Raw genomic sequence first — 22,101 nt, 5'->3', positions numbered from 1 at the left:
GAGAACATTAAATCTTCAGAAAACACAAGTGATCTCTAGAAGGTGCTTAAAAACATTTTCTAGAGCCTTAAATTCTTAACTCTGTTGTTTTCTGTTATTCTCTTTTTATGTATACATTTAATCCAACTTACTACTACAAGATTCTAAATTTTGTCTCTTAAAAAACAGGCTGGTTTTCAAGGAGAACCATGCAGTCTTTTGGTGAAACTTAAATACGTAGTAAGAAATCTAAGGTCAACTGCTTGGTATTTATATTCTTTGCCAAAAATAAACAAACACATTCAATCTTAGCAACAGTTTCACTGTTCTTCCTGTTCCCAGGAAATTTATACACTGCCACCTCCCATTTCACCCTTCCACAGACACTTAAATACAGAATATTCTACCTTCCTTTTAAGTCCAATATTTTCCACTCTCCAACCATGTCAAGGCTCTGAAATTCATTTTTTCCATGCTAAATAAATTTATTTCATGTACTGCTGCTGTTTTGAAAGCCTATTATTTCATTTTTCAGTGTCCGTTCTAGAAGCAGCCCCCCAATTCAGGAACAGAAAATTTTTACAGAGAAATAATCAATGCCCAGAAAGATTACCTTTAGAGGCAGTATCAAAGTGGAGAAACCCACTGACAGACCGACTTTCATCTTCTATCCCGCCTTCACCATCACCTGAAGCATAAACAATCAAAAGAAATAACAAATAAATACCACCTACTTTATCAAAACACACATACACATGTTCACCTGTGTTGCCCCAAAATGCGTGGAGACCTATGGCATGCAGACATGTTCACATATGTTGCCCAAAAACACATGTGGAAGCACTCGATGTGTACACATCTATTAACACGTGTTCAGCTATATTCCCTGAGAACATGTGGAAGCTGTTAGCATGTACATGTGTGTTCTCACATGTTGCCCAAAAACACATGTGGAGGCTATTGGTGAGCACGTGTGTTCACAGGTATTTACATGTGTGGCTTGAAATTGTGTGGGTACACTGACAAGCACAAACGTGTTCACGTCTTCCAATGTGTCATCCAAAAAAATGTTTGAACATTGACAAGCACATGCGTGTTCACATGTGTGCACCAAAAACGCTTGTGGATGCTGTTAAGCCCAGGCATGGTCACACATATTCAAGCATGTGCCCAACCTGCTTGTTCACACATGGTGAGTCATGTGGCTTGTACAAGTGCCTGGAGGCATTTGGTGTCCACGTGTGGCTTCTACACCTGTCTACAGGCATTTGGCATGCACACGCGTTTTGAGAGGGCATAGACACATGTCAAGGCATATAGCCACATGTCATCACAGCAAGTTCTTCTTACCCAAGTAGGGTTTCACAGGCATGTCATCCAGCAGCAGATGCAGCAGTCTCTGCGTATGGGAGCGCTGGCGGTTCAGTGATGTCACTCGCATTTCTATCGCTGCCGTTTTCATCAACCAGGACATTTGGTTCAGTGTTGAAATCTCATGCTCTGGGTGGAGATAAGAAAACTCTTATAAAACTGAACATAAATAGTACTGCTTACTCCAACGAAAGCATTTCTTCATTTGAGAAAGCTTTTAGAACCTACCATTACTTATGAATTGCTCACCATTTGTTCACAAAAAGACTGAGGGATCTGACAAATGCCATTCAATGCACACGAATGTTTTGAAAGACTCATACACAGGCATGGATTTAAGAGTATGAACATACAAAAAAATCTGGATGTAACCTGTACTCAAAACCATTGGAGAGAATCTATGAGCAAGTGAGATCAATTATCACTTCAGTGAAAATCATCAGACATTTACCCCCATGTGAGCTATCACTTTGCTTTTAAGGTGTTAATGCTTGAACCTGGGTCTCCAAGGATCTTCGTATTCTATATGAATCTCATTTCCATTCTTAAGTTATGTAAGAGATCGTCTAAAGTACTTCCCCCATTCTGGATATGTGCACTTGAAGGTTAAGACTACTGTCATCTAACAAAGTACTGGTGGTCTAGCATCTGACAAACCCAGTAAGTACACTTATGCAGTTTTAAGATGCCTACCTTTGAAATGCCAGTCTTAAACATTAAAACAAATCCATTCACTTCATACCTAACATCAGCACCAAATAAAATCTCCAGATACTTATTTCAAGGAAAAGAAGATAAAAGTGGTTATAACCACCAGCCTTCTACTCCCTCCTGTTCTGCATAGCATTCTCTTCCAAAATACACCTTTTTTGCTGTAGCAGAATCTAACAAAGCTACAACAATAATTAAAAGATAGGTAAGGATTTGCTTCCGGAGACTGGATATGCTCCAGAACTAACAAGCTATTTTACAAGAGTTCTGCAAAACAATACGAACTTCCTAAGCAGGCAGAGTTCAATAATATCAGAACTAAATGATTAGCAAAGAGGCAGCAATTAATTCTATCTAATCATGCTATGTATCTATCTTTCCTCTGGGATTGCTAAAGACACAAAGGAAGCATTGATTTTTTTGTCCTTAGCTAAGGACAAAAGTTACCTCTGGTAGAAAATGGCAAATACTGCAGCTGAGTGAATAAGAAATCCTGACTGGTCCTCAGGTATCTCATAGTTGGGCCCGAGGTGTCAGCACATGTGCACAACTGATAGATCACCTGAAAATCAAAAACAGTAGATATGGTATGGAGTTTATTTCACAAGAAACAAACAAAACAAAACCACCAAAAGCAAAAAAGAAGCATAACTCTGTTTTACTGCTCAAACAGTATTATTACCTGTATTTTCAGTAAGTTTCCCAGCAGCCTGCTCCAAAGCACAACATATGGTTTATAACATAAATCGAATTATACTTTGAAGGACTATTGGCATGCAGGCATCTATAGCAACTACTCACACACAACATGACTCTACAATCCTTTCAGTTTGTCTATTTCACTTAAAAGACAAGCACCTTTTTTTACTCCCTGCGTTCACCAAGACAGGAAATGTCATCTTCATCTTTTTCCTCTTCTACAGTATGGCCTCTTCCACTTTTAATTACTTATATTTAAAATACTTTCTAGATGTCACAGATTATCCGCACGATAAAGGTGTGTGATTTAAGGCCAAACAGCAACTAATTTTGCACACATGTCAAATCCAACTGTCTTCCCTGCCTACTCTCTCTGACTATATTTTATACAGACACACACATCACTGCTGCAGAACAAAGAAGATAATTTTATTTGCTTATTTGGGATTATCTGTCATATTACATTTCAGCAAAATGCAGTTCCAGATATTAAAAAAAAAAAAAAAAACTTGTCATGTGGCCATAAGACATTCAGAGGCTTGTCAAAAATATTTAGATCATTAGCTTTACAAGTACAACCGAATTCCAAGCTCTGACACGAGTGCAGACTTTTTGTTTTCGGTGTTTTTAGAAGATAATACATTTTCACATAGGAAAAGGTAGATCAGGAGTTCAATATATTAAAAAAAATTTTGAAAGATCCTTTTTAAACTAAAAAATATTATCAATATCATCACCATCTGTGTTCATCGACCATGAAGGAGCTAATTTTATTTAAAGCCTACTCTCAGTATACGTCAACAGAAAATAGGTTGCATACCTGGTAACAGAGTTCTGCAAGATGAGGAGATTCCTGAACTGCTGTAGGCCCATTCCTTGTTTCAGTACCCTTCTCCAATATGTTCAAAATAGCGTGAAGGCAAGTCCGTGGACAACCCAAAACACCTTCAAAATACAGAAGTAATTTCTTACTTACCTGCCTCCATAATAGATTGATGCAGATTAGAACACAAAATTACAGAAACTAAATGCTTCAGATACCTTATGCTGCACTATACTGCTCCACAGAGCAGCAGCAAAAACATCCAGCAAAGATTTTTCTCAATTAAAATAAAGGGAGGAACTGTTTTAGCAAAAATCAAATTAAAACATCTGCAGGCACTCTGCAGAAAGAAGACAAATTATGCAATCAAAACTTCCTTAAGAATTTTCTCTTCAGTTCTATACAAGGAGATCGAATTGGTATTTTAATATTCTGCATCAACCAGATGAAAATTTGGATTCTCAGTCCTACACTTTAATTGAATATTCATTTGAGAATTTCAAATGTAAGTTTTAAATCTCTGTATTTAGTCATAAAATGACCACAATTGTTCAATAACTCTCCTAGAGGCACCTAACACTGCAACCAAGAGGAAAAAGAAAAAAGACTTTAAGACTGAAGCAAAAATTCTGTCAATTTGCATCCATCCTTTATCCAATTATTACTTTAATCCACCAAGCAAGATGCCCTTAAGCAGTAAATGCATCAACAACCACCATTCTTACAGGGGAAATAACCGTCTCTGTTTGGACCCACATCATTTATGCTTTAGTAGGAAATTATTATTCCTAGGCATATAGCTTATGGTCATTCTTTCTTCACATTATTAATGGGATAATTCAAAGCGGTCTGCAAGGATCTCTCACAGCCTGGAGACAAAGACAGTCTCCTATTACTGATCTGACGTATGATACCCTCTAAAATTGTATGCTCGCAGATCAATTATCCATATTCTTTATGTATAGAATTTCAAAATGTGCAAAACATGGTCTACCATTTTAAGTTACTTTCCAGATAAAAAAGAGGCTGGTGTCTTTCTGTGCCTTTCTGAGACATAAAATAACTCTAAAACTTTTTTTTTTCCAAATGAAATTCAGGTCCTACCTATCCTTCATTTAGAACTAGAAACAACCGTAAACAAACACAATCTGCTGGGACCAAAGCATCCAACCCAAAGATCATGAGAAATAGGCTTCTCTAAATAGCTAAAATCAAATCTGTTGATCCCAATGTGTTCATATAAAACATTCCTTAAAATACCTGAGAAAGAATCCTGTACATCAGATCTGAAGGGACTCCAAGAAGTCTCTACGCCAACCTACTGCTCAAAGTAGAGCCAGCTATAACAGCAGACAGGATAAAGCTCATAGCTTTATACAGCTGGATCTTGACAAACCTCCAAGCATGAAGACTTTATGTCCTCTCCAGCCAACCCATTCCCCTGCTTCACCTTCCTCACTCTGCAGAAGTTTCTTCCATATTCGCTCAGAGCCTCTTTTCAGTTGATGCCTACTGTCTTGTTCTCCTGCCATGCACCACTGAAGAGCCTGGCCTTTTCCCCTCATTAACTTATTTGTAGATATTGGAAGGCTGTTATCAGGTTCCCCCAAACCTTCTCTTTTCCATGCTGAATAGGTCCCATTCTCTCAACCTCTCTTCATAAGCTGAGTGCTCCAGCCCCAACCATCTCTTCTGAACTTGCTCAAGTTTATCCAAGTCTGCCTTGCACTGAATGCGTGATCGCTTCCTCAGAAGCTCAGCCAAACAAGACAGACTAATTCACTATTTTTCACACCAATTCCAGAAATATTTGAAATGCTATATATGCATATATATGTGTATGTGTGTATATATATATATATATATATATATATATCTTCTGTAAGGTTTTCTTCTACATTGTTAAACAGCCAGACTGTTTTCCTACTTGATAATTAATCTTAAATGGGAGTCTGAGGAGGGGCAGAAGAGTACTCAAGTTGTATAACTTGTTCAAAGTCTTGTCACACATAGGGACTTCCTGGATCACCAAATCAATTTCTCTGTATTGCTGACAACCGCAATGTATGTGAACAGTAAATAAAATTACACTTCTCTTCAAAATTATCATTTCCTCCCATAACTCTAACTTCAAGTCCATTCCAAAATCCAACTTAGACAAAGGATCAAATTCTAAAGCAGTTTAAAATACTGCACCTGGGTTCAACTTATCTCTGAGTACAGATTTTGAGGATTAGAACAAGGCCCGTTTTATTACTCTTAACATTCAGAGGAGCTGGATCTCCCCGTGAATTTTCTGATAGATATTCTCAGCGTTGGTGGTATGAGAACTGAATAAATGCAGGATCAACTTTTCCTTTTCATACCTGGGTCTTGCAGATTTGTGGTGCTGACAGGCTTCTTGAGCTCATATCCCAAGAGATACAGAGCAAGGCTGGGAGGACTACACTCAAGAGAGGTGATAAGGAGATTCAGAATATGGATCCTTGTTTCATGATGGATGCGTGCCCGCTGCTTTTCAGGCTCCAGCTCTTGATTAAAAAAGATTAGGTGAACAATTAAGTAAAGCAATCGATTTAAAGTAATAATCTTCAGAGCCTTCAGATTAAATGCAATAAATGTAAACCATCAGCTTATATTAGTACAGAGGAATACAAGATCAAAGAGTCAAATTACAGCTCTGAATAACACATCCATAGCAATTTAAATGCTCCTCTCTTCTGAAAACACTCAGTTTCTAGCTGGCTCATCATACTATGGACATATCTTAACAATGCTTTTCCTTTTGTTAAGGGTGTGTCTCTACAGAACACAACACAAGAAAAGGATATTCTGACTTTAAAGCCCTTTCTTTCATTAATTTCATTCTATGCAAAAGATAAGTGCAAGTCATTTTTAAGAAACCTTTTACATACCCTCATCTGGATTAATTAATTCTTCTGCATCTTCATTGTCCAAACATTCCACAAACCCAGCCATCAGCTTCTGGCTAATACTCTGTATTCAGCAATGGAAGGATGAAAACGAAGGGGATTTTAACCGTATTAAAAACAATACCTTTCAAAATTCCCTCCATATAGGTTGACACAAGGTCTAGACAAAAATTAACCTAGTAACCTAGTTACTAAGCATGAAAATTATACGCTAATCATAGATTAGCAGAGAGACACTGAAGAGAAAAGAAAAAAAATCTACTGTTGTGTTACATATGCTCAATTATCCTCAGAGGCTGAAGACTATGAAGTCAAGAAAAAGTCTCAGTATTTCAAAGAAGTATCTCTTATCTCTTCTTCCAAAGCATTCGTGTTTTTGCTTTTTTTCAATTAATGAAGTAGTCACTTTTCACAATGCCACAGTAAAAGACTTTTTGGGGGTAGGTAGAGATGAGATAAAATATTGTTTTAATGTACTTGATCTAGAAACATAGCTTTTGAAGTAACATTACAGAGCACCAGTATTTCTTCAACACTTTGTCTTTCCAGATCCAAAGAAAATGACACTTACCTGATCATGTGTGAAATCACCAACTAGTTTTATCTGGATGTTGGAATTATAAGAAATACAGCACAGAATCTTGGCACTTTCAAAAGCCAGTTCAGGATTGCTGTTTCCATGATAAAGATACCTTTAAAAATACAAGATTATTGTAATGAGATTTTTGAGGACTGTAAGATTCCAATATGGTAATGCATAGATGAGAGAATACTAAAACAACTACAAAACAAACTATATAAGAAAATGTTAAAACTGCAACAAAATTTTACTTCACATTAAGCAGTTCACTCTCCTCCATCAAAAGTACAGGCTAACATGTAGATTTAATAATCAGCCTCAGAATTTCCAGCATTCTTTTTATCTATAATCTACCTCAAACAATGCAAGACAGTAGTAAAAAAAAAATCACAGACTCACACAAGACGTGGAGAAAATACCTGCAGATCACACAGAAACAAGTATCATCAAGGACCAAAACTGTATAAACTAAACTACTGCATATACCCAAAATAGGTGAGATTCAAAAAAAAAAAAAATTAAATTTTAGTTTAATTTAATTAAAAGCATCTTAAAAGGCACTTTTTTTAACTATTCATTAACTACTGTTATGTAAAAAAAAGTAACATGGCAAATGAAAGAAAAAATATATACAGAGATCTTGATTTCTCAGAATCTCACTGAATAAAAAAGCAGTGTTGGTTTGTCTGTAAAGTCAATTTAAAATTAAACTGTAAATCAGTGAAAATCAGTGTTTCAGAATGCTAGCTCGATACTTTTAATATAGAAACTAATAGATAATACTGTAAGACATTTAAACGCACAAGAGCAGCCAAAAGAAGTTTCTAGTTGTCTCCTACCCTATACAAAACATTCAAACTGTGACAAAATGAAAATTATAACCCAGGTAATCACTGCAAATAAGGCAAATCGTAAGAAAAAAAAAGCAAAGAAAATAAATATAAATGCAGATTCCAATCTTGAGAAGCACTGCTGGCTGTTAAAATCAAAGGACCAGGATCCAATCACTTCTGTGCCTCCAAAACTCCTAACTTCTCAGTACTTTGCACATACCTTGCAATATTCACCACATGATCTGCCTTCTTAGTGCGAGGATTGATTCCTTGAAGCAGCTGCTCCAGCGGTGTGACAATAACGGAAAGATGGCTCTCCCGCAACAGATCCATAAAAAGATTCTCCTTCTGGAGGGTCAAGTTTAGAAGTGCAAGGCAATATTGTACTGCTTTCTCTAAATGCTTCTTCCCTGTGCAGTACACAAACAACAAAGAACCGTATGAAAAAGAAAGGATCCATTAAAATAGGCCATGTTCATAAACCTCGTTCACCATACCTTATACCAAGAAAGAATTTGTCGGTTATTTACTGCTAGGAAAATTACCCACAAAACACAATTTATATATGCCAGAAAAACAAAATCAAGTTGAAGATATGTGCAACGTCAGCTTTAAATCCCACTTTATATGCATTTTAACTTCACCTGAAAAATAAATTCAAGGCACGTACCAGGAAATGGAGCATAAGTATCAAGCTGCTTAACTCCTTCTTCCAGCAAACTAAGGGACAGTTCCAGCATTGGGGACTCATTCAATAGATGATACATCAAGTTGAACCCAGGTGGTTTATATGCTATTATTTCTTCTCCTAAAGACAAAAAAAAATAAATCATCAAATAGAAAAGACTTCCATTGCTCAAGCTAGCCTGAGCTGGAAAACAGCAGTCCCTGTTGCTGTAAGCAACATCTAAATTCACAAAACATACTGCATACAAAGTCTTCAGAGTTTTTGTCCACACATAAGCTATCTAGGTAGCTTAGAAAGTTTGCAAAGAGTAGTAATAGTAATTACCACTACTTTTCAAAATCTACTAGCACAGTTTCAACTTTAAATCATTAGACTCTCCCTAGGTTTATCTGGCCTTGAATTCAAATCAACGATAGGACTCTATACCACAATGGAGCTACATTAAATGGTTTCACGTGACTGAAAAGTAACTGAAAAAAGTTTACATTCCCCAAAACTGGCATGAGGGAAAAAAGCATTTCCAGAAACCAAAGTTGACAAAGTCCACTGAAACACTGATGCTCACAGTATACAAATACTTGCACATCTGCTACAACAACACATGTTGAAATGAAACTACTAGCCTGGAACACAAAGACCCTCAATAAAACAAAAGAAAAACAAAATAAAAGCAGAACTCAAGACTAATGTTTCTGTTTTATCTAGTCTAGTAAATTGGGGGGGAGAGCAGGAGAGCAGTCAGAAACATTTCTTAATAGGCAAGTGAGAATGAAGGTGCAGATTCTTTTGACATCAGACAGCTTAAACAAACCCTTTCCCTCTCTCCTTTTTCCTTTTATTTTGTGTTTGTGCTTCCCTTCAACATGTCAGTAGACACACCATTTCACTGTAGACACAGTGAATCAGTTCAAGAAACGGATCTAGTCAGAAAAATTGGTTTTAATCCATTTCTCCAATGTATCACATAACCCACAAATAACCACATAAGCTGAAGCATTAGCTGAGGATGGGAACGAGCTAACAGAGATTGTTCGAGACAGTTCAGCTGCTAAAAACTGTTTGCCAAAGGACAAGACACAGAAACCTCTCCAGTGAGCTTGCCAAAATCTGCGAGTGTCTTAAAGTTGCTGTTCACTTCTGAAGTGATTCTGACAGCTCTCTACTGCTACAGCAAATCAAGAAGCACCAGGCTGGCATTCAATGTTAAGAAGAAACTTTGTATTAAGAACAATCTGCAGCCCAAACCCAGTTCACATAAGCCTTGTAATGAGGCAATAGCCATTTACTTTGGTCTTATTAATTCTGGACAACCGTTCTTTAACGATTTCAGATCATAATTCTACTGCTACTGACCGCTGTGAATACCTAATATATCAATAACAGCAATACTAGAGGATATATCAAATACAGTGAGACTTTTAAATTAGCCCTATAAATAGTGGTGATTTAGATATAGACCAAAGAAAAAAAAACCAGAGGAATAAGCCAAAACCAACTTTGGATTTTTTTTTAAAAGTGTCATATACTGTTTTTAACCAAATCAGCAATGCAAGGGAAACACAAATCATTCTCCTAGTAGAGTGTGAGAAGTTGGAAACAGCTTATATCAAGCTCTACTGAATAGACAGCATAGCTCCCCGTAGTATGCGGACACTTTTTGACTGTCGTCCTATCTCATTGCCCTGACCTAGCTTTTCGCCTGCTTACTTGCCGTATTAAACAGGATCACAAGACAGAGGCAAGAGATCAAAGCAAGTTCCAGTTCTGTTTGTCAGAATGAATGTCAGTGAATGAACAAGTTAACCTTGTAACTCCACATATTGGTCCACGAAGTCTTCCAGCTGAGGTTCGTAGTCTCGCAGCAATTTGTAAAACACTTCCAGAACTACCTCAGCTACTTCCCACTGTGATAATCACAAAATGAAGAAAAATCACATATAGAATATGACTGATACTGCAGCAACAAGACAAGGATGACAAAGAATACAAAAATCAGTGCAATGAAGTACTGGTCAGATGTATGGCATGAGTGTCTAAATCTAAAATACTATCCCACAACACTTTTAATCTATCACTACAAATAATTTGAACTGTCAAGCCTCCTTTTTGAAGTAAAATGGAACACCAAAACAGATTTGTTTATTTTGTTCTCTATATTATATATATTAATATACTAAAAACTACAAGCATTGAACTTGCATATAATACAGACCTAAGATGCATCCGCAATCTCAAATTGTTTTAACTACTTAGATCTATACCAGTACATTAAAGAAAAAAAAAAAAAAGATTTTGAAACAATTATTACTTTTTCAGCAGCTCTCCGGTAAGCTCTGGTGCGGAATCGGAGAAACACAGAGTCCCTGAGGAACTGGAGATAGGGATCAAAGCCTGGTGGGCGGAGACCTGCTCCCAAGTTAGAGGGGAACGAACTCTCCACTAGCGTGCTGATGAGTCGACAGAAGGCACGGGTTAAAGGATATTCCTCACATCGAGACTCAATCTCGTTCAGCTCAACCTTCCCAAGAGAACAGCAAACACAGGAAGAGAAAAAACAAAGATTTTGAGTGAGAAAGAAACACATGAGAACAAATAAGATAAGGGCATCATCTATGAAGTACTTCATGGCATACTGACTTTGCTGAGCTTTTGTCCACTGTGTCTCACAAACAAAGCAAAAGCAGTGAAGCAACAATACTCTCAGTTCAGTTCATGAACATATTCTTCATTCATTTCTGAGTTAATAGCAGATATGCCTCAGCATTTAAATGTAGTCTGCTTGTATTTACCATTTTTATTAAAATGGAAGTGACCTGCACCAAGATGTAATAAAAGTGACTCCAATTTAGGCAAATAGGAAAATCCGGGGATGAAGCGTTCATAAGGAACTTGAGGGTTTAGACGCTGCTCTGCTACTAGCACAATGCTGCACTAGATTCATAAATGAATAAAAATTTCCAGAAATTACAAGGAGGCCTGAGAGTAAATTGAGAAGCTGTGAAATGACAGCACCTATTCCCAGGGTTTCCCGTGGATACAGCAGCAGATGCAGCCTCTCCAAGTTTTCCCTGTACTCATTTGTAGAAGATGAGGCAGGCTACCTAGGGACAGAGAAACCCTTACCTCAATACCAATTGCTTGTCTCTGGCCTGGACTTCTCACAGTTTGTAATATCTTCAAACCAGAAAGAGAAAAGAAAACAGACAAACAATATGTTTCACATAGTCAAAGTGCATCTCCATCATTTCTATCAGGACTAAAAGACACTCATCACTCTGCAGCTATAAGTAGCAGTATTGTATATCCTCTTAAAAGCCAAAAAGCTAAGATTTGTCTGACTGAAAGGCTGGATTACATACTGTACACTTGAATGCTTCTAGCTTTACACCCTCGAAGATCTGCACCATGCTTATGGTTAAAACAAAGAACAAAAGTCCTTTCACATTAAAATTTTTCTTCTTTTGGTCAGGGAAAAGACATTTCCTTTGTTATCTCTTACAGCAGTACATTTCAGATAACCTCCAGGATGATCACCTTTCCAGGGATGGGGGTAAGGCTCACTGGCCTGTAGCTGCCTGAGTCCTCCTTCTGTAATTGCTAATAACAATTAACTTTTCCTCTGAAAATTACATGCCTGCAACTGGAGCTTTTTACACAATTCTTTTCTTTTATGAAAACCACTTACAGTGGGAGAATATTACACACACAAAAAAAAAACATAACAGAAAAATACATAACCTGCAGAACCATTTACTACTGATGACAAACATGGAGGGGGAAAAAACATATGGAACATACAGGACAGTCGGTTATGAAAGACTTTTACATAAAAATAAGCACAGCCCATAAGATCTACAGCTCAAAACCATGCTGTCATTTTCAAAATTGCTTCAAAATAATACCTAAGTGAAAAAATGATATTCAACAATGGAAACACAAGAATTTAGTAGCAAGTGCGATACAATTGCTACAAATGCAGCTTTCAAACACACTGACAATTTCATCAGATTGGGTTGCTATAGTTATAAGTACCGAAAATCCTAAAATACCTGGGTGTATTCCAGGGATTGCCAGAGTGAAGCAGCTATTTCAGGAGATTTTCCAAAAGCAGTAAGGGTTTCTAATAGCTCCGCTTTCAAAATAGGAGGAATGCTGCACTGCAGAAGTCCCAGAATGACCACCACCGGTGTCCACTGAGGGTGCTCACAAAGAGCCAAGCGAGCATTCTCACTCTGCAGAGTTCAACATAAAACAAAATTGCACATTAATATTTTGAAGATTATTCATGTACTGTAATGCCTAACTCACAGTTCAGTATCAGCAATGAGAATTCTGCTTTGTACAAGCACACAAAACATCAGAAGAATGACAGACTTTGCCAATGCAAACAATTTTCATTCAACAGAAAGCCCAATTTAATGATCCGCTAGTACTAAAACTTTACCTAAAATTTTACTGAAGTTGTCCCTATCCATAAAGAAAACTTATGTGCATAATAGACGTTGCTTAGGATAGCCTTTTTTTAGACTCTCATTTGAGACTCTCAGATGAGCCACTGGATAGGGACAAGCTTCTAGTCTCATCAAATGATAATTCCCTGCATCCTTAGATGTTTACTCCTTCCCAGGTTATGGTTTGATGATGCTAGGAAATATAAATTTTAAGAGTTCCTTCTTCCCCACTCATCCAGTGCTGACAGGATAGTTTACATAGGCTACTGAACTAACCTGGCCTTCCAGAGGAACACCCCACCACCAGCACCAAAAAGAAAAAAGATGATTTTTCAAAAGCCCAGTTAGTTTCACTGATCTGCTTTGTGTTTGTGTCAGCAAAACCATCTTGCAAAAACATCTTGCTAAATCACAGAACTTTTAGGCTAGTATTCTTCAAACCTCTACACTGCAGACTCTGCTGGGTACTAAGGAGTCGAATTCCACACTGTTCAGCTATCCAGATAATTGACAATGTAAAATCTGTATTGCAGTTTGTCTCTTAAAATTCCTCTTCCAGCCAATCCATGGCACATTTTGCATTACCAGTTTAGGGACATTATAAATCTAACTCTGGAGGCAAGTTTCACAGCTGGTCAGTTTCCTTGCCAAGTTTCTACTCTTCCCCTTGAAAGTCTTCTATTATCTCTGTTTGTTTTAAAACTCAGAATTACATGCAAAGAACTACTCCCTAGGCATTTCTTCTGAATAGATCTCACTTCTGAAAGACATCGTCGTGACAGCGAAGTGTCAGGAAAGCTAGAAAATCAGTAACATTGGCAACACAGGAAAAGGTGCCATCTCTTCCCGTTTCACCCTGGCTGCACGTTTGGTCCTAACAGTTATTTCTGATGCTTCCCATACTTTTAAATTTCATGAATCAAACAAAAACAACTGCTAGGTAAATTTGCCCTAACCATCTTTTTGGTCAAATGAACTTCACAGATGAATGATGATCTGCAAGAAAAAGAGAAAGTATTCAAGCAAAACAAACAAAACCTTATTTACCCAATTTACTATAACTGTGGTCAGCTGTAAAAAGGCAATTAATCCATCTTGTTCTTTCTGTGTGATTCCTCGAAGAGGCAGGTGACGATACTGGACACTGTCTGCACTTGGCAAGTCCTTCCTTAAGTGTTCATGATAAAGCATCAAAGAGTGGAAGAAATGCTCCCAGGAGACAGGACTGCCACCTGTTCCTTGGATGTTTTCCGCTAGAAAAATGAGAAAAAGGTCGCAAGATTTTGTTTTTACTCTTTCACAGGGCAACCAGGAACCTTTAAATTTAAAAGGAAAACTTTCTTATCTAGAGCAAACAATGTATTAAATTCGAAGAAAAGCTCGTATTGCTGAAATTAGTGTTTCAGTTGTTTTGCTGGGGGGGTTGTTTGTTAATAGAGACATGAAGATGCTAAGATGACAAGTCAGTAGAAACAAGTATTCTACTAATCACAATGTTTGCAGCACTACTTCAAAGTAGTTTTTTTCCACTTTGATCAATGCAAAATTAATGCAAAACATAGGACTGACCAACAATTCTTTCTGGGTTCCATTAGAATTTATTATACATGTAGTATTTCTCAAAATGCTCCTGGAAAAAGACAAAACCAACCAGCCAAACAAAAAACCACCAGCTCAGGAAAGATAACTATATTTAAATATATATATAACTTGAAGATATTACCAATTTTATATATTAACATTGAGCTATACTGATATTCTACATCTTATGTGTTAAGACATGCTGCCTTAAAACCCCACTGTTTACTTACATGAATTATTTGCTAAGGTACTCAAGAAGTTTTATTACCCTAATCAGTCTTTTTTTTTTCCAGATTACATTCCAACTGAAGCCTTCCAATTTCATCTTTGTACTAATAATGAAAAGTACAAAGTCACAGTTCACTTCACATGATATTTTTTATTTTTTTTTACTTTTTTACTTTAGCAGGAAAAAGAGAGGAGAAAGAGCTGAAGTATTACTTTTCTTACCATGACTACTGCCATTGACTTTTAGCAAACTAAAGCAGTAATGAGCACACTGAGGCCCACTAGCCAGTCCCCGCAGCATTTTCAAGTATGGGATGTAAATTGTGGAGGGAAGGAGATCTCCCATTTGCCTAACAAACTTTGACAAGACAACCTAGAACAAATAAAGATCAGTGTTTAAAAAAAAAAAAAAAAAAAAGAGTATTTTAAGAAAGCAAGTAAACAGTCAAAGTCAAAAAACAGATTCTAACGTAATCATGGTGGGGGTTAGCGGAAGGCAAGGAATCAACTCCAAAAAAAATTCCTTTGTTTACTGGCCTAGTCAGTTTCACAGAATGACAGAATGGTTGAGGTTGGAAGGGACCTCTGGAGATCATCCAGTCCAACCCCCCTACCAAGCAGGGTCACCTCAAGCACATCGCACAGGATCACATCCAGGGAAGCACTGAATGTCTCCAGAGAAGGAGACTCCACAACCTCTCTGGGCAACCTGTTCCAGTGCTCTGTCACCCCCACTGTAAAGAAGTTTTTCCTCATATACAGATGGAAAGGGAAATTTTCCCTGAAGGTGAAAATTACTTGCCAAAGAGAAAATAAAATCATTCATACTAATGCAAAGATAATACACTAAATCTCCCATTTTGTATTTCTAGCAATCAAATTTACTTCAGCTCACAAATGCTGCACAACAGTATTATTAGCACACTTCACAGTGCAATCAGTGTGTAATTGGGAATGAAATCACTATGCATGTCACATCACTGAACAGTAATTCACACGCACAGTGGTTCTTCCCAGGACTATATCACAGTGGCTGCAGATTGCACCACGACCAAACTTAGTTGCCTGTATTCCAGGTGGGTCTTGGGATGCATCCAATATGTCCTACACTAGGTTTTGCCTAGCACTGAAGTCATTCAAGAAGCACTGATGGTTGATAGCATCCCAGCTATCCAAAGCTTTGGAACAACTGCTTCATCTGTCTAGACTGCTTTTTCAGTCTAATTTTAAGTTCCAACTCTTATAGGCTATAACCTTTGGGTTTTAAATAATTACAATATTCTCATGAATTTTTACCCCTAAATAATACCAGCTACGTTTATTAGTTGCTTTTTTTTTTATAGTTAAGAAATTTTACTTCTCAGTTACGCCAAGAGGTACGTAGAGATCATCAGACAGAAAACACAAGAGCACTGTTAGCAGAATATCCTGAGCAACTGGGACAAAATTGGCCTTACCAGAATTTTTAAAGAGGTTAGACAGACTCTCACTAAATTTCTTGACAAATTTGAATGACTGGTAGCAGCTCATTTTAGAGCAAGCAACAATAACCATGTGATGCAGAACAGGACACATGCAGATAAGTCATGGATAAAAGAAAATAATGTCTTCTTCAAGGCTAGCTGTAATAAGGATATCAAACATTTGTTTTTTTTAACCCTTACTATTGCAGAAATTGTTATTGCTTCAAACTGCACCTTTGGTTACTTTAATTTCAAGTTACTAGTAACCACTCAAGAAAATCACTTTTTTCACTTAAAAATGTAAAACTGGTAAATCTAGATAACCTGGCGCTGAGGAGGTCTCTGATGAGCTACTCCGAGGTAGGACCCCATGACGGTAGATGTCTGCAAAGGCTCTGATGGACACCAGTATTCAAGGGCAAGTTCCAGATTAAAGGGGTCTTTCCTGTACAATTCAGCAATCTATCAGACAAAAGAGGATGACAAAAAATATTATCAACTATGTAAAGATGAGAATATTATTTCAACAATGAGCACCGCTTCTAGATAAGCTAAACATGCCTGAGACACAAAGCATTCCACACCAGATGCTCCATTCCTTAGAACTCTCTGAAAAATGACACCTTCTAAATTGCAACAGCAGAACAAGTGGCAGCCAGAGAAATTCAAAAATCTTAACTGAATAGGTAAGAATTTTAAGAATAAAGGCTATTTCTAAGTTACGTTAAAATAGCATAGTTTAAGAAAACAGATACATTAAGATAATCTTACTATAATTTACATTTTAGTATTTATAATTTTGTAAAATAACTTTGGCTCAAGAATCCTTCCACCAGAAGAAACAATGCAGTATTTACTCACTAAACATTTATGAATTGACACTTTATTAACATCATGTCAATATTCGTTTAAGAAAAAAATCCCTTTAATCCAAAAAGTACAAGACACAGCATTTTATTATTCAGATACAGATTTTCTAATGAAGATTGAAAGTCACAATCACTTTTTGGCATAGCAATTTAGGAAAAAATAGGGCTTACTAAAAGCATTAAATGCTCCAGATCTCTCCGAAGGGAAATAGGTGGATCATTACCCATCTGAATACTCATATGAATCATGCGAGCATCTTCATCAGCACGGTTTCTCAGCTGTTTCACCTACACAATATATGAATTGGAGAAAAACGCTGATCAATATTTAGCTAAGAATGAACAGAACAACAGAAATAACTGAATTACCTGAACAGTTTATTAAAAAGTAAGAAAGGAAATGAACTTGCACATACATGACAAGAGTATTTAACAATTTTATTTATTTATTTTAAACAGAGCCTACATTTAAAGACATATTCTATCACTTCCTTACTGCCAAGGCCTCAGTTCATACCAAAAGCCCTGAACTTAGCCTATGGGGGTTTTCCCAGCTGACTTCACCCGATCCTCTGGTTTGGATGCAGAAGGTGGATCCTTTTCCTCTTTTTACTTTGAAAGCTATATAGGTTAGCTGGACTTCAAACAAAGAAAGTTAGATTATGGTCCAAAAGGAGTGAAGAGAAATGGAAAACAGCATGAAATAATGTTTTCTGTATAGAGACCTTTGCATTCCACTTTTCTTAGCTATTTAAGGCTACTTCTAATTACAGCTACTTCATCTTCTGAAAAGTTTTGTATTGATGTAATTACTTTGGACCCAGGAAAATTGTCTGTCGCAGCCAATAGCATGACCACATGTCAACAAATACAGTAGCAAAAAAGAGAGAAGGAAAGGGAAGAAAAACTGCAGCAATGGAAAAGCCCTTTAGTCAGTATCTCAGAATTCTTTGTGTCAAAAAAGACCAGTTACTGAACAAAAACCCAGCTGATTTAATTTTAACATCAAAACGCCTTTCACAAAGCACCCCACAAGATGCTTAAAGAAAGCAAACAGCCAGGGGATGAAAAGTTCAATTTTGTTACATATTAAGTAGACACTGAGAAACAAGAAACAGAAATAAGCAACCAATTCAACACAACGAAAACTAAAACATAGTGATGCCCAATAGATATAAGTTCATGGTTCTATAATATATCTTAAATTGCAAAATTGAATGAGCTACAAAAGAATTGACTCATCTCAAAAACTTAGAACTAGAGATAACTGCAGAAGGGGCCAGGGCAAAGTATCTAAATTAGTATACTAACAAAATTAATACAGGGATAAAATAAAGTGTTGGTAAGTGACATAGTGCATTATCTAAACTACTAAAGCTAATTACTGAGTTCCAAATGTAATGCACTCAACCAAAAGATTTACCCAAATCATCACTGGCAAGCAGAAAATACATGAAAGCTATAAAGAAGAGTTAAATAAAATGCTGACCTATTATAATCTTCGTTTAGTTTAATTTAAATCTACATATACCTAAAAATAAAAAAGATCCTGAAAGGCAGACGCTTCTATTTACCTAAAATTTAGGATTCAGTAGAAATAACTCCACACATAAGCTAAGCACTAACAAACTGCAGGTGGACAAAAAATCCCTTCTAGAGCCACATCCCAATTGTCTGCTAACAAGTCTTTCCTCTAAAAGAACTAGTTCCTCTAAAAGAACTAGTACTGGCCTCTGTCAAACAGGAATGGTCAATGTCACAAGTCAGTGGTCAGATTTTTGCTCATAAGCTGTATTACAAAATCCTATTTCTAATGAAGAATCTCTTCATATTTAGGCATTAGGTATAACCAACTGCAGATCTAAACCAAAGTCAAAAACTGAAACGGGAGAGAAATACTCTTGCCAAGGCCTCCAATTCCACAACACAATGAAGGAGAGAGATGAAACAAAACCAACAAACAGCCTTGGGATTTTCACGCAGTTCTGTGGGATACAGGAGACGGGGTCAGATGTGCTTTTAAATCTAGGAAAGCAGCAACCTCAGCCTGGGTCAGTCTCCAGCTCTTCCACCTTGATTCAGGAAACATACCTATAGCTCTTTCATAAAAGTTGGTATCAATACAGGGACATATTTCATCTTTGGTAAAGCAACAGCATCTTCAGAACTACCTCATAAAAAAGTTCCCAGTTCCAAACGTGTTAGAACCTGCCTGTTCAAAGAACTTTCAAAAACTATACCTCACATATTCCTCCAGTTCAAAATGCTCCTAAGGGCTACTGCATCTGTGTTACAGAAAACACCACTGCAGGCCACAGGCAGCCTTCAAAACCTGCTACAGTGCATTACGTTTTGTATGCAGGCAACCGCTGCAGTAGAAGCATACCGCTTGAAATTATCAACACAAACACATTTGAAATGACATTGTATTTGCTCCATGGGTGTTCCGTTTGTGAAACAGACAGCTTCAGAAAACAACATGGAAACCCAACAGATTATAAATAAATTAGGATTAAACCTAAAAGCTGTCTGCAACACTTTCATACGCACCCTCAAAGATTCCTAAGGCTCAAATGTTTTCCTGCCAATATTGTTCTCATTCTGACAGTTTACAATGAACAAAATGTCTTTTTGAATCTTTCTTTTTGCTCTTTCTTTGAAAGGAGTAATTATTTGCAACTCCAACTACAGCTCAACACAATGCACGTCACAAAAGAAAGCCTACATCAATTACATAAAAGCATTTTCATAGAATTTTGATTTTCCATGCCTAGATACAAGGTCTTGCACAAATAAAACTGTTGCAATTGCTTCAAACTTTTTTTTTTTTAAAACCCTTCTACAGCACTTCTATTGTTCCAGTGAAAACAGCAGGTCATTTTACTAACAACTGATGGTACTACAGAAAACGTAGAATCCCTCCCCTTAAACGTGCAAAAGATCATTAGTAACAGAATGAAATAAAAAATTAAAGACAAAAACTGTCAGTTCTTTTAGGTTATACAACTGTCAATATCAAAAGAGGGGAAAAAAAGACAAAAACCACAGACATCGGCATCAAGCCCAGAATTCATTTAAATTCTAAGCATTTAAAACAAAACCACTGCAAACACAAAAGCTCACTTTGCAATCTCACGACACTGAAGTAGAATTTGATTTTTAGAACACTTTATTGCAGAAAACAAACCCCAAATGATATGGGTTCCACAAAGTCAACAAGCTTTCTGAAGTGCAGCACCTCGAGCTCAGGTTGATATCTGAATCTCAATGCTACCTGCCCTACTTTTAGAAATAGAAGACGACGTGCCCATGTTTCTCAAAAACTGTGCTATTCACAGAAACAACTTACCTTCATTGGCATGAGTGCAAGGAAGTCTGTGACAAGGTTATGAATTTTGCGAATGTAAAATTCCTCCTGGTAGAAATTTTCAGATCCCACAACAGATTCAGTCAGGAACAGAAAGACATTATCAGCAACCGCGAGCTCTGCCATTGCTTCATCTGCTTCAGTGAATTCTGCAAGAGCTGGATGACAAATAAAACAAAAATCACAAAGGGGGGAAAATAAATTACAACTATCTGTTAACAAACTAAACATATTTCAGAATACCTGTCTGACAAGCCAATCAACATGCTTCTAGCCACTAAGTTTGTTCCACTGAACAGGAAAACACAAGTTACTGTAGGGTGACAGTCTCAACTTTCTGCTGTAATGCAAGTTAAAGTACATAATCCATTTACCTGATAAACCTGAGGCTGTGAACTAAGAAGCACAAACCAACCTTAATTAAACATTAATCATGACATTTACGTTTTCTTTAATATTCTGTAGTAGCCTCAGTTCTGACCTAGTCATGAGCCTGGAAAGCTGGTGAAGTACAGGAAAAAAAAAAATTAAAAGATCTGTCCTCTTAAGATACGGAGGTTTAATATTTGCAGAGGCAAAAAGTCGTAAACATGAATCTATTCTCCATTGAAGTGTTCAGGTGATATTAAAGCTGCTAAGATGCAATTTTTCACATTTTGCAGTACATTACAATCCCTTTCACTTCAATGAGACACTATGCAGTATTAATGGCTAATGATTAATTATCTCTAAATCTGTGTACCTATCACAGCAACTCAATTCTCAACAACCAAACTCAGGTACCGAGAAAGCTTTGAAGAAAGAGCATCAGCAGTAGTTTTATCCTGAAGGTAAGTACTAATACCTGAAGAAGGTAACAACACTTTGACTTGCACCACTCGCAAGCTGTGAACCCTGAAGTGCACCAAGTGGCAATTTACCTGTCACATCAGATAACTGGGATATTCCTCGTAAAGCCAGTGACCAGGCTAATCGAACAGTTGCTTGCAAGCCTGGTAGTTTCCAAGGCTGAGATTCCTGAAGACGAGTGTGTATTGTTGCTATGTACTGTCTTTCTGCTAGCAGAGGGAGACGGTGCATCAGATCTTAAAGAAAAACAAAAAAGATCTTAAAGAAAAACAAAACCACAACTGCAACACCACCACCCAGTGAGTGCAAAAACAAACAGGCAGAATCCTACAAATTTGTTACCAAACAATGACAAAATTGGTTAAATAACAATTTAACCACCTGCACAACATAACCCCCGTGGGAAACCTGTCAGCATTACCTTCACGATCCTCTGTGCCTTGTTCTAGAAAACTGACATCAAAGCAGTAGAGGAGCGCCATGAGAAGAGATAAGTTCACACCATCCAATGAGCCATCAGCTTCTACTGTTACTTTCTCCAAGTAACTTATGAGGATTAGAGTGTCATCCTTACTCAGCGGTGACTGGCAGGTCCAGACAAAGAGACTTTCAGCCAAGGACTGTCGGCACTCTTTGATGAGGTCAGAAACCTTTTCAAAAGAAACGGTGTATAAAA

General features: G+C 37.1%; 1 protein-coding gene across 1 annotated transcript in view; it reads right to left on the bottom strand.

Annotated features, from left to right (window-relative positions):
• NUP205 (nucleoporin 205) overlaps window positions 1-22,101 on the bottom strand; it is a 51,520-nt gene that overhangs the window by 19,705 nt on the left and 9,714 nt on the right. Inside the window, exons 6-25 of the mRNA XM_048061224.2 lie at window positions 21,847-22,075; window positions 21,497-21,661; window positions 20,559-20,734; window positions 17,381-17,497; window positions 16,665-16,802; window positions 15,100-15,250; window positions 14,116-14,321; window positions 12,667-12,849; window positions 11,741-11,791; window positions 10,926-11,135; window positions 10,422-10,521; window positions 8,600-8,737; window positions 8,150-8,339; window positions 7,088-7,208; window positions 6,499-6,580; window positions 5,950-6,114; window positions 3,581-3,705; window positions 2,509-2,623; window positions 1,330-1,479; window positions 593-667 (exon numbers count right to left, since the gene is read on the bottom strand). Coding sequence (XP_047917181.1) covers window positions 593-667; window positions 1,330-1,479; window positions 2,509-2,623; window positions 3,581-3,705; window positions 5,950-6,114; window positions 6,499-6,580; window positions 7,088-7,208; window positions 8,150-8,339; window positions 8,600-8,737; window positions 10,422-10,521; window positions 10,926-11,135; window positions 11,741-11,791; window positions 12,667-12,849; window positions 14,116-14,321; window positions 15,100-15,250; window positions 16,665-16,802; window positions 17,381-17,497; window positions 20,559-20,734; window positions 21,497-21,661; window positions 21,847-22,075 — 2,887 coding nt within the window. The remainder of the gene's footprint in view (window positions 1-592; window positions 668-1,329; window positions 1,480-2,508; window positions 2,624-3,580; window positions 3,706-5,949; window positions 6,115-6,498; window positions 6,581-7,087; window positions 7,209-8,149; window positions 8,340-8,599; window positions 8,738-10,421; window positions 10,522-10,925; window positions 11,136-11,740; window positions 11,792-12,666; window positions 12,850-14,115; window positions 14,322-15,099; window positions 15,251-16,664; window positions 16,803-17,380; window positions 17,498-20,558; window positions 20,735-21,496; window positions 21,662-21,846; window positions 22,076-22,101) is intronic.

The sequence above is a fragment of the Anser cygnoides genome, chromosome 1 (assembly GCF_040182565.1).
Source record: "Anser cygnoides isolate HZ-2024a breed goose chromosome 1, Taihu_goose_T2T_genome, whole genome shotgun sequence".
NCBI classification, from domain to species: Eukaryota; Metazoa; Chordata; class Aves; order Anseriformes; family Anatidae; genus Anser; species Anser cygnoides.
The sequence above is the reverse complement of the archived record's forward strand: the minus strand, read 5'-3'. Positions and strand labels throughout refer to the sequence as shown.